This window comes from Schistocerca serialis, chromosome 5, assembly GCF_023864345.2.
Source record: "Schistocerca serialis cubense isolate TAMUIC-IGC-003099 chromosome 5, iqSchSeri2.2, whole genome shotgun sequence".
In the NCBI taxonomy this organism is placed as follows: domain Eukaryota; kingdom Metazoa; phylum Arthropoda; class Insecta; order Orthoptera; family Acrididae; genus Schistocerca; species Schistocerca serialis.
The window spans coordinates 572,159,201-572,173,329 of record NC_064642.1 but is presented as its reverse complement, the minus strand read 5'-3'; the positions used below and the strand labels follow the sequence as shown (position 1 = coordinate 572,173,329).

General features: G+C 36.7%; 1 protein-coding gene across 1 annotated transcript in view; it reads right to left on the bottom strand.

Moving 5' to 3' along the window:
- LOC126482097 (dynein axonemal heavy chain 7-like) overlaps positions 1–14,129 on the bottom strand; it is a 482,833-nt gene that overhangs the window by 297,971 nt on the left and 170,733 nt on the right. Inside the window, exon 10 of the mRNA XM_050106073.1 lies at positions 5,012–5,191. Within this exon, the coding sequence (XP_049962030.1) occupies positions 5,012–5,191 (180 nt within the window). The remainder of the gene's footprint in view (positions 1–5,011; positions 5,192–14,129) is intronic.

Below are 14,129 nucleotides of genomic sequence, written 5' to 3'. Positions count from 1 at the left end.
CAAAAAGAAAACTGTATCTGTCAATCCGAAACATTTCCAATGTTGATGCTATAGCACATTATAAGAAATACTGCAAAATATTAAAGACTGTAATACGGATGTCAAAGCAAATATATTACAAGGAAAAGATAGTCATATCAGATAACAAAATAAAGACAATATGGGATATAGTGAAGGAGGAGACCGGTAGAACCAGACATGAAGAGGAACAAATAGCATTAAGAGTAAATGATGCATTGGTGACAGATGTGTATAGTGTTGCAGAACTTTTTAACAAACATTTTATAACTGTTACTGAAAAGATGGGGTTGTCAGGTTCGGTAGATGCTGCTATGGATTACCTTAGACCAGACATTTCAAGTAACTTCCATAATATGAATTTGACCCTCACTACCCCAACAGAAATAATGTCCATCATAAAATCTTTAAAATCAAAAACATCTAGTGGGTATGATGAAATATCAACAAAGTTAATTAAAGAATGTGATTCTGAGCTAAGTAACATATTAAGCTATCTGTGTAACCAGTCGTTTATCAGTGGAATATTTCCCGAATGGCTGAAATATGCTGAAGTTAAGCCACTGTTTAAGAAGGGAGATAAAGAAATAGCATCAAATTTCCGTCCAATTTCACTGCTGCCAGCATTCTCAAAAATTTTCGAAAAAGTAATGTACAGTCGTCTTTATAACCATCTTATCTCAAATAACATACTGTCAAAGTCACAGTTTGGATTTCTAAAAGGTTCTGATATTGAGAAGGCTATCTACACTTACAGTGAAAATGTAATTAATTCATTACACAAAAAATTGCAGGCAACTGGTATATTTTGTGATCTGTCAAAGGCATTTGACTGTGTAAATCACAATATCCTTTTAAGTAAACTAGAATATTATAGTGTAACAGGAAATGCTGCAAAATGGTTCAAATCTTATATCTCTGGCAGGAAACAAAGGGTGTTATTAGGAAAGAGACATGTATCAAGCTATCAGGCATCATCCAACTGGGAACTAATTACATGTGGGGTCCCACAAGGTTCCATTTTGGGGCCCTTACTTTTTCTTGTGTATATCAATGACCTTTCATCAGTAACATTACCAGATGCCAAGTTTGTTTTGTTTGCTGATGATACAAACATTGCAATAAATAGCAAATCAAGTGTAGTCTTTGAAAGATCAGCCAATAAAATATTTGTAGACATTAATCACTGGTTCCTAGCCAATTCTTTGTCACTAAACTTTGAAAAAACACACTACATGCAGTTCAGAACTTGTAAGGGGTGTCCCAAGAGTATATGTCTAACATATGATGACAAGAAGATAGAAGAAGTGGACGGTGTTAAATTCTTGGGATTACAGCTTGATAATAAATTCAACTGGGAGGAGCACACCACAGAACTGCTGAAGCGTCTTAACAAATCTCTGTTTGCAATGCGAATTTTGTCAGACATAGGGGATATAAAAATGAAAAAGCTGGCATACTATGCTTACTTTCATTCCATAATGTCATATGGGATTATTTTCTGGGGTAATTCATCAAGCCAAGCTAAAGTTTTCTGGGCACAAAAACGTGCAGTAAGAATTATATGTGGTGTGAACTCAAGAACATCCTGCAGAAGCCTGTTTAGGGAACTAGGGATACTAACTACAGCTTCCCAATATATTTATTCCTTAATGAAATTTGTCATTAAAAATATATCACTTTTTCAAACCAATAGCTCAATTCATGGAATCAATACTAGAAATAAGAATAATCTTCACAAGGATTTAAAGTCACTTAGTCTTGTACAAAAAGGTGTGCATTATTCAGGAACACACATTTTCAATAACTTGCCAGCAGCCATAAAAAGCTTAACAACCAATGAAATTCAGTTTAAGAGAAGCCTAAAGGATTTATTGGTGGCCAACTCCTTCTACTCCATTGATGAATTTCTGAGGAAAACCAACTGATTTGTATATAAGTACAACATATCTTCTGCACAATTTCAGTGCAGTAATGTGTTCACTGAAAATTTGTGTGTGTGTGTGTGTGTGTGTGTGTGTGTGTGTGTGTGTGTGTGTGTAAGTATAATCTAACTTCTGCACCATTTCAGTGCAGTAATGTGTTCATTGTAAATAAGTATTACAGTAGTTGTATTACATGTTTCTTACCTTATAAATAAATAAAAAACTTTTTTATTTTAAATTCAGTGCAATAGTATTTGTAAAATGACTCTTAGTGTTCATTAAAAAATGACGATCATTCCACTTGGGACCTGTGGAATGGTACATTAGCTTATTTGTTTTAGTTTAAATATTTGTCATGTATTGTTGTTTTTCTGACATGTTCCACATCCTGGAGGACCTCCTCACTACGGATCAATTGGAATGAAAGTAAATCTAATCTAATCTAATCTAATCAGAAAACCCTGCCCCCAGTGATATGGTATGCAGGCCATGCACCTTGGTTGCTAAGCACTAATTTAGCCATTTTAGGTCTGATACAGACAAGAGAAGAATCTTATGACTCTGCTTTCAGCTGGTTACCTATTATAGAGTTCAATGACATCAACCATAAGACATCCTGGTGGATCTGCAAAGGATTAGGGACATAATACGTTTACAGCCCTTAGGTATCCATGTCACTTCTAAACTTAAAAGCAAGGAACACATCAACCATGAATGTGAAAAGTATCTTAAGTAATGCACCATGTAAAGTAACATTAACATATAAGATAGACAGTGATTCTCTTGAAGTGAGGTGTTTTGGAATATATAAAAAGAAGACGTTCTCCTTTCATTATCAATATTGGTGCTAGAAAGAGAAAGAGAAGGAGGAAGGGAGAGAACGAAGGGAATAGATGGAAGAGCATATGAGGGAGAGAGAGACAGAGAGAGAGAGAGAGAGGGGGGGGGGAGGGAGGGAGATTATTAGATCTAATACAAATTTGGAGTACCAAAATATAGGCTGTTAAGAATAGGAGGTTCTTACACTGTGCATCCACTTAGAATATTGTACAATAAATTAATAAACTCTTCTTGGTCCCAGCCACTAAAATTTTTTGAAGTGAGGCATACAACAGACTATATCCCAATAAACATGCCACAATAAAATGTTATTTGATATTTTTATTTATCCAATTATCATTTAATTTATTACACAGAATTACTGACTGGTACTTATCTTCAGGACACAATGTATTTAATACTACTTTTAGAATTATTCCTTGGGGAGGAGAGAGCAGTTGGTTCAGCAAGGTTAAAAAAGAAGGTGAGGTTATTGAGATTGGTGATGTGAGGGACACAGTAGTGATGTGTGGGAGAATATACCAAGCTGAAGGAGGAGATTCAAAAAGGAAAAAAAGAAAAAAGTAGGAGATCAAAGGTAGTACATTGACAAGCAGTGTGCCAACTTCAGTCCAGAGATGATGAAGACACTGTGGGAGATAAAGTCAGATTAAGAAATGCGTCCCTCGCATCCCATGTGAGTGACCTTCTGTTCCTTTTTAACCTTCCTCAATCTCTCCCTCTCTCCTCACCAAGGAAGAAACTAATATTTCCAAAAGCTAGGATAGTGGCTAATATTTTTTACTTTCTTATGCAGCTATTGAAAGTGCTAAATTTTTTGGGCACCTGAAGGTACAAAATGACCAGTAATTCTGTCTCACAACTCAATAATTTTCACAGTTGAATTTTTTTTGTGGTGAAATTATCATTAAAGATTTTTTTAATAAAAATGGTCTTATTATGTACTGCATTTTAATGCCCCAAGGGTTAATCCTATGTCACTGCTGATTGCACATAATACCTAATAAATAATTTTGACTCAGGAAGACATTCACTAAATATTTTCAGTGTTATCAATAAATGTATGCTCCCCAAACCACATGTTGTACAAGGTGAAAAATTGTCATGTTTTATCTGTAGTACTACAAGTTACCACGAACAATTGCAACAAGAAGAAAAGATATGTTAGTCAAAGTATAATAATGTGATTAAGATCACATACGCTGTTAACTGGTAAAATACATGCATAAAACTTCATTCCTGAAACACCATTGTTTCATTGTGTCCATATTTTGTTTTCCACTAGTGAATATATGGAATGTTTCTAAATTCCCTTTGCATAGTCTGAAGAACAGTGTTACGGACAAAAATTTTATTTTGAATAGGGATTCAAGTTCATAAATATACCATTTCCATGTTACAGAAACAAAAATGTGATACAGTACATTCCACTCTCCTCAAATAACTTGAATATGTCCAATGGCAATTTCTTGAAGGTCAATTCACCAGAACACAGAATTCCTGCACAATTTAACTTTTGTTTTTACTATGATTCTTTAATTATAACTAACCTGAAATTGATTTTTATATAGAGCAACAAATAACCTTCAAGAGAAAATGGGCTAGGAAGTGCATGCAACATATATAACAAGGCATCTGTAACACATAGAGAAATCTTATTTACACAATTTTCTTTATATCCACTTTTGCTCAATAAGTATTTTCATTATTTTACTTCCTCTGCCCCCCAAAATAATTCTTAGGTGAACAGTATTGCCATTATGCAAAATAACCTAGCATAACTGATAGTACAGTTAAGTGAATTTCTATGGGCAAAAGATGCCTAACTGATCTTCTTTGACAGTTTATGTTTATCTGATAATTCAGCTGGATACCTAGACATTTCGTACATAATGTTTCATTTAGAGTGCGCGCATTAATCGTTATGTATTACACCAGCTCTCGATTTCATTTTTTCAAAGCTGCATCACTGAATCTGGATGAAATTAATACTAAACATATCCTTAGCAACAGACATGGTTATTACAATTGTAATTGGCATTTAAATGTACCTTGTACATAAACTATCTATGATGGAGATTGTATAATTGCAAATGATTCAGTTTTCATGAGAAGAATAAATAGAGAACTTTCAAACCGGTAAATATATATAGCTTTGTTGTATTATGAACAGCAATAATAAATGAGGGTAGAGGGTCAAACAGTTTTGCTGCTATATTTTGCTTTACCTTTGCGAATTATCAACAATAACTGCACTTTCAAGTGTAAAATGGTCTCGAGGAAGCCCAGCAATTATCCATGAACGGGTTTTTAGATCGAGCCCTAGGGCTTGAACAAAATCATAGACAGTTGAACTTGGGATGCCACTTCTAACAATGTATGCATGCCAGTCTTCAATGCATTTAGTCCTGGAAAAATAAAGAATGAAAAAAAAGGACAGCTTGTTACTAATTACAATTGTGCAAGCTATAAATTCTTAACTTCACACATAATTAAAGAGTTGCAGAAGGTATACACAATGGCAGCTGGTGTTATTGGCTCATTTATGGGTAATATATCTTATATTTTATACATTAATCCTTCCCCTAACAGCGTAGCAAGTATTGTAATCTTCTAATAACCAAATGGCACCAGATAAACCACAAAAGAAGCAAATACTATTACAACTATATCCTTTTAAGAATTGTGATCTATTAGTCTCACAACATGCATAATCTAAGGTCAGTTGATTCAGGCGCAGCAACACCATAAACACAGAACAACTAATGCTAATAATGGTCTTCTAATAATAATACAGTTTTTTTGTATACATATATACAATAAAAAATTGAATACTAGATGACCCTGCCAACAGGCAGCATGTCTGTAGCAGCAAAGAGTGCTGTTGGCAATGTGCTATTTTGCTACACCAGGTCACATGCCCTCACACTACCATGCAGATATTAATCTGCTCCCAGCTATTTAGGCCACTGCCAGACTGTGCAAAATCAGTTACAACCTACACCTCAAATCTGCAATAGCAGCTGTTCTATCTGGGTGCATCAGCCTTTCATGGCCAGTGCTACTAGTTGGCACTAGCAGCAGTCTCATCTCAGCACTCCATGCCAGCAGACCTGGCCCATTGTGTCCTCGTCTCTGCCAGCAGCAAGTCAGCCCTCACATGCTGGCAACACCAGCCTACTATCACTAACCAGGAGTCATCGTATAGGCACTTCATAGACAATGTCACTGGAGAGGTATTTCTGTTGTATGTAGCTGTGTGGATATTCATCCTAGGACATTATAACTGAGTTTTGGTTTTGTTAATAAAAAATTAGCCTTTTAAAGTGTCTCTGATCACTCATCAGGATCAGTATACTCCAGAGCACTGGCCCGATAAAGGCAAAGGTCCTGGGTTTGAGTACTGACCCAGCAGACAATTTTAATATGTCAGGAAGTTTCAACCAGAATACACTCCATTGCGAAGTGAGAAATTGATTTGTGAATTCTTTTTGTTTCTTGTATTGTTCAATTGGCTAAAACGATTCTCCACATAATTTTTTCCTGCTGTATATGAAGTTTATATTTTCACAAACATATTGGGAAGGAAGAGTTAGGATATGAAATTTATAAAATAATGGGTGACCAGAGCAGCATGTGAGTGACAATTTTCTTCTGCATCTTCACTTTACAAGATACATTATTTGAGTTTCCATAGAAAACTATACCATACCTAATGATGGATTGAAAATAACTATGATATGCTATTTGATATGTATTTACACAAATAGAATTTATTAGTAATTTCATTGAAAATGCATACATGTTTAATTTGTGTGACTGGAAGTTAATATGCAGGAACAGAATTATCCAATGAATTGGTGAACTAGTCACCCAGATGAAAGGAACCACAGTATATCAAAATGCATTAAGCTACCATAGACATTGTTCCATGCATAAATGAAGTTTCACAATGCTGTACACATTATACAGCAAAGAAATGCACTGAGAAATGATTTTAGTTCTGCCAGGACCTATCATAAATTGTGAGGATAACCCAGTGTACGTAATGTTGCAAGAACACTGAGCAGGACATGTTTCATTTGTTGTCACAACATAATACACCCATATCAGAGAAGTGGATTGGTATGTTAACCCCAGTGTAACATTGTATAATGTTGGAAAGTTCTTTTGTTTTGTATGTGATGCACAATTTATTAAGATAGCTGATACAGAAATGGTAACAGTTTTCTGAACCTGTCTGGCAGGGTAACTATGAGAATAGAATGCAATATATACACAGTATCTGTGTGTGTATTTCTGAAGGGGTATGAGGTTTTCCACTATTTTATTAGTAAGAATTTCAAAGAGCCATTTGATTCATATGAAAATCCTATACTGATTTGATATATAAATGAGCAAGAATACATAATTGTGCAGTTTGGTAAAGTAGAGTACAAAAGTCATTTGGAAAGTTAGAACTATAATGTGTATGAAGGTTTATTAATGAGTGCTTTCTATCATGCTTGTACTATTTATTTTCATGAGGTATTCCTTATGGACTTCATGCAGTGACAAGAACTGTAGTACTGTGCTTGACATCATTACAAATACAGCAAAAAGACTGTTGCGTCATGCACAGCTCCAAGGAATATCAATGACTCTAACATAGTGTGCAATGATAATGTCAATATGTACATTGAATCTAAATGTAACAGAATTTTCTTTAGCTGGTTGAATGCCATAATGTTAACTGGATGTCAGTTTAACAAAAAGGTGCATGCTAATCTCTTGTCTGATGTATGTAATAAAGTCTGATTGTATTTCCAAGTTGTCAGCACACTAATTTAGTAGACATTGTAGTTGAATCAAGAGTTAAGAAGATTTCATCTAGTCAGAAGTTTGACGAGTGCTTCAGTGCTGATGTGCAGCTTAGTAGGAACACTTATATTTACTGAACTCTCATAGTGTGTCTGTTTTGGTAATATGAGGTTCAGGCTACACAGATTAGAGAATAGATTTTAACTCAACAAATGTTAGCAGGTATACACAAATAGAAATGAAAAATGGTACTAATGCTTTCTTTCTGTGAAACTGAAAGTGGACAAGGGTTGGAGAAAATGTGGGTAACCAAGAATTCAGGAGAAATGCCACCCTTGATGACACACATGACAGGAGAGTATTAGGGGAAAACCAATAATGAAATATGTGATAATTTGCACTACATTTGTGGCATCTGATAAGCTACATATATGTGGTGGGTTTTGTTAAACAGCAAGTACCTCATGGAGGACAATATTTGGCTTGAAAAGGGTCTGGCAAACCTAGGGTTCCTGAGCTGGGGACAGGGAGATCCAACTCAACAAGTGAGCTCTTGTCACTAAACATCTAGAGAAAAGTATTGTAATTCATACTTCACAAATAAGTAACTGAGCACATTCTGCTGTCAGTATATGTTTTTAACCATGAAAAGACAAGAAGATACTTTTGAACAAGTTTCATCTTTTTATATCCAGAAGTTTCTAGAGAGGATTTCTGGAACTAAAAAATTTGTAAAGTGTACGAAAAATAGGACATTGTGCATAGACATATACTTCCCCCTAGCAATACACTCTGAACTCTAGTAAAGGATCACGTCATGGAGAGACATCATGGCCATACCTATGAAGGAATAGAAAATGTGAGTATGTACAGAAAGGTACACTTGATCTTCAAAAATATAATGAAAATAGTGGATGGTGAACTCTTACGAAACCTTATTTGTTCTTACATCTAATGAAACAAAAGCATTATTTATTGTTACATTTAATAAAAAAGCACTCCCAGAGCACACAACATGTTTGCTAAATGCATGGTCTTACACACCATCCCTGATAAATTAACTAAAACTTTGGTCACACTACTCAACCATATTAGAGAGAGGCTACTTGCAGGAAATAAGATAAGGTTGGCTGTGACAAAGTAATTTGCTTGTCTCCTCGAAGTGTGGCAATTACTCTGAGGATCAACCAGTCTGCATTACAACTGCACTGTATACCTTCAAGGAAAGAAGGTACAGGAGCTGAAGACTATTAGAGTCGACAGAGCACCAGAGAGGTCTATTATATTCCACATGATGCACTTTGTTGCTGTCTCACATGAAATATATTCTTCACACAATTCCAACACCCCTGTTGAACATGTATTTTGGGGCTTGCCTTCACAAGATAAACCAAATAGCCCCACAATCTTTTCAAACTTCTCTTGGTCCAAGGGTTTTGTCAGGAGGTCAGCCAACATGTGTTCTGTGCAAGGGTAGTCCATGGCGATGTTCTGTCACTCTATGTGGTTCCAAATAAAATGGTGCCTTATATCAATATTTGTTGTCCTAGCACCTGCGACATCATTTTTAGTTAGGTTAATTGCTCCTTGATTGCCACAGAATATCATTATAGGTTCCATTATTAAACTGGGTTCTATTTTACGTATTAATGTTCTTAGCCACAATACTTCCTGCGTGGTGTAACAGCACCATATACTCGGCCTCTATGGTACTCAATGCAAGTTTTTTGCTTTTGATAGGACCAGCATTAGAGTGCCTATCTTCCAATTCACTCCCCCAGTCCACATAGCTGTAGCCTTCTAGTTTTGCATTACCTTCTCTAGGGTATCTTAATTTGTGGTTCAAAGTTCCTCTTAGATATCAGATTATCCGTTTCACGGATTTCCAGTGCTTTTCCTTTGGGTCTCTGCAATATCTGCTCACTGAATTGGTAGCAAAAGCAATATCAGGTTGTGACATTTGAGACAAATATAACAGACTCCCTACTGCTTCTAAATATGGAACATTCTTATCACATTCCACATCTGTCTCATTTATATTTAACTTTGCTCCTACTTCCATTGGAGACGTTATGGGTTTACAATCACTCATGCCAAATTTCTTTAAGATTTTTTCTGTATATGATGATCGATTTATACTCAATTCTTGTCTCTCTTCATCCTTTGTGATCTGCATACCAAAATAATGTGTAACTTCTCCCAAATCATGCACCTTAAACTTGGTTTGCAGCTGTTTCTTAAAAATTCCCTTTTAGCTTTCGTTTTTAGTCAGGATAAAGAAGTTGTTCACCCATATTGCCATTATTATTATCCCTTCTCTTCCCATTTTGTAGCATATACTGGTACTGTAGTTTGCTTCATATTCATATTTATTAGTGTTTTACGTAGACATTGATTACAGCAATGTCCATTCTAAGCCCATAAATACCTTTTCGCAAATGCCAAATATTTTCCCTTTCTGATACGATTTTCATGGCTTCTCTTGGTAAAATGACATATATCTCCTCCTCTAATTTCTCAATTAAATATGCTGTTTTTACATCCATATGATGAATTGTTAAATTTTGTTTTGCTGCCAAGGCTAAAAGATATCTCAATGAGGCAAACTTGAGTACAGCTGAAAAAGATTCTTTGTAATCTACCCCTTGTTTTGGCAACTAGCCTTAAGTTATGCTTTATATCTTGGTGATGAATTTTCAGGGCTCTTCAAAGTGAATACCCATCTTGCCCATAATGGTTTCTGATCTGCCAGCATATTTAACAATTCAAAGGTTTCGTTCTGAGATACAGATTTCAATTCCCTCTCCATTGCTTCTTTCCATTTTTGAGAGTTCGGGCCACTCATTGCTTCTTCTGCTGTTGCTGGCTCATCATTAAGCCAGAAGCGTCTTCAATTTCTGGTTAACATATTCTCTCCCACTATCAGACCTGATGACCTAAATCTTCTTTCGTGTCTATCTTTCGACCACATTACAATATTCCTCAAAAGTGTCACTCACTTGGTCTTTGGAGCTAAGAAAATAAATATGAGTATATTGTGAATAATGATCAAAAATGTAAGAAAATAACAACTCCCACTTATGGATTTGCACTCCATCAAGCCACATACATCTGTGTGGGTTAACTCTAACACCTCTATAGATTTACTTTTAATAATCTTAAAACATGGCCTCACTTGTTTTCCTTTTATGCATATCTCACAAGGGTCCTTGGATACACTATAATTCTGTATTCCCTTGCCATAACCCTTATTAAAAACGTACTCTATGTAAGTGTCCAAGTCTGCGGTGTGATAAAAAACCTTCTGCTGAGTATACTGAATGACTAACATTTCTATGTTTACTGTCAATTGTATCCAACTTTAAAATACCCTTTCGTTACTTGCTGTAGCTATAACTTCACCATTTTTATTCATTACTCTTGCTCCATGCATATAAAAAATGACTGTATTTCCCTTCTTGACAATTTCCCCTTCAGACAGTAGGTTAGTCTCAACATTTTTTACATAATGAACATCATGTGCTCTAACCATGTTGGGTTCACCAGTTACACTTACATAGGTCTGGTTTCCCAGCCAAATGACACTGGAGCTTGCTGCCATCAACAGTAGATATTCCGATATGAGTCTTATCTTTAACATCATAAAGAACAATAAGCACCGATGCACCTGAGTCTACAATCCATTCTAGTTGACGATTACCCACATCTCCAAAAGAATAGAAACATGAGAGTGCCTTACCTTATTGGTCCCTCTCTCTGGGCTATCAGCAACACACCTCTTTTGCTGCATGTCTGACCTTGGGTTTGCTTTTTCTCTGCACTGAGATGCAATATGCCCCTTCCTCTGAGATCTGTAGCCCCTCACTGATTTCTTCCTTTTGTTTTTTGAATAAAGAGCAGATGCAGTTTCCTTCTCCAATACATGACAGCTTGAAGTACTCTTTACATCCTGTAGGATTTTAGTTTTAACACTGTCACCAGTGATTGGTCTCTCTGAGCTTTCCAGCCCCATAATCATACCTTTGGGGAAGTCCTGCCAACAGTAGGGTCCCTATCCATTCATCAGTGATCTCAAACCCAATGTTTCTCAATTGGTTTGGCATGGCTATTATTTTGTTGACGTATTTGTCTACACTCTTGCATTTGTCCAGCTGAATAGTAATTAACTCACATAATAATCCTATTTTCCTTGTAAGACTTCCATCCTTAAATGTACATCATAATTTAGCCCAGACTTCTTTCACTGTTACAGCTTTTCAACGTGAACATAATTCACTGGGTCAACTAGTAATACCAAATATAATTTTGCTTTCCTATCCTTACTTGAATAATTCTGATTTGTGGATTTCATTGTTCCATCTACCACATCCCATAGGTCATCCAAACGTAAATACACTTTTGCTGCAAATTTCCACATTGAATAATTCTTGCGATCCATAAATCCTTCAATCTGCAGAATTTGTACCTTGCTCATTTTAATGGTAACTCTGATATTTCCTGATGTAAAGATTAATACCGAAGAATAATACAAAAGAGTTGTGTTCATCTTGTAAGGATAACTCATACTTCACGCAAGTGCGCTACATGGAACTTTGTCAATAGCTTCTCACTATTATATTATGTATACAGTTATTCCAAATGCATTGCTGGGCCCATAACCGATTAGCGTCGACACAGTTGAATAAATAATAGTGAGTAAAAGACATTTAGTCTAGTGTTGCAGCATCAGATGCCAAATGCAGCGTATTGACACCAAATATTATGGATGGGTGCCAGGAGGTGCCGTATTAAAACTCATCCGAGCTTTTCAAATGATTTATTTTTTTCACTAGAGAGCTTCATTGACCTCGGTCCATGTCAAAAGCCCCACATTGCTGAGTAGCACCCCAGCGGCCTGTGCAATGCACTGTGTCGGGCCAGCCTTGTATGCCAGCTGCAGAGTTCCAATTATGACAGGATGGCTGTGCTAGCAGCTGAATCAGTGGCCACCATCCCCATTGACTCCGCACTGCTCCACTGGGAGCTGCTACTTCTTCCTCGGCTGGTGTAGCTGGGAATGCGGCGGCAATGACCGCTCCCATTCCGGTGTCCGAACCTGCAGCCCTCGCCCTGTAAGTCTCCAGCGCATGTTGGGAGACAAGACAACTACCTTTGGTAGTGAGCCGAAGATTGGTCCGCTCTGGCCATCTACGGCCTCAGAGGGTTGAACCAATGACCTGCCGTGGACTGGGACGCTGTCGCCCCATCTGTTGCCGTGTGTTGCCAGTAGTGTGACATGCCCTGCTGTCCAGGAGAACTGCCACACTTCAATGAATCTCGTTATAAAACCACACCTATTTATACTCGGCTTCGTGGCTCTCTTTCACTAATGCATCGCTCTGAGTCATGTACGCCCCACATCCTGGTTGCTCCAGTGGGCCCCTTCTGCCTACAGCTTGCAACATGCATACCACTGCATTTATGCTTTTCAGCGGTTTGATGGCCCCTGTGGCCTCCATTCCATTTCGCAACCGCTGGTCAGCGTAACTTACTGCAATCCGGCTCACACCTGGCTGTAACTTGTGCTCAGAATATCGCAGAAAACTAACTTTCCCTATCCTAAACGGTGGTGCCGCTACACTAGTAACTATATTTACACTTTCAGGTAAAATATATCAAACACAGCAACATAGAAAAACTATATTATATACATAAAACACAGAGTGTACAATAGCACCAGAGAGGTCTATTATATTCCACATGATGCACTTTGTCTCTGTCTCACACTTAATATATTGTTCACACAATTTCAACAAATGAAAATAAGGCTAATTTTCCTCTGTTTTAAAACTGCAAATAATTCACATGTGTTAGCTCAAGTATATTCAGGAGAATGAAGTTATCTTCTAATACAAAACATATGATTGCTGTATATAACCTTGTAATTCTATGTAATATTTTATGTATATTAGAAAGACATACCTGAACCGTGTTAAGTGCAAAAAGGGATAAGTGCAGTTTTCTACCATGAATATAGTGCGTGCCTATAGCAAGGATAAAACAATTATAAACCTTCTATAGCAGCACAACAGTGCAGAAAATGGCAATAGGATGGAAGTGATGAAAGAAATGGAGGTAACAAATTTACCTTATCCTCAACAGACATTCATTGCAGTGTCAACTGCACAAAGTGGCTTCTTTGGATTTTGCAGTGATGTAGGGTTTGACATAGTCTACGAACAAGTAGATGTGAACTGATATGATTCCTTCATTGTGACATCAGAGAAAAATGAGGACCGTCATCGTGGTGTCAATTGTGTGAAGTGGCTTCTTCAAACTCTGGAGTGATGCAGGGTTCATTGTATTCTATGAACTAGTAAAAGGAAACTTATATGGCTCCCTAGTTGCAGCTCCAGTAGGAATGAGAGGCAGACGAGATCGCGATGCTATGTGAACATACTAATTTACTCCAACACTGTGTGACGGTTATGCGCTAACCATGTGGAGTGGAGACTGAACTTAAATAATCAATATACATAAATAAAAAACTTATTAAGTCTGGCCAAA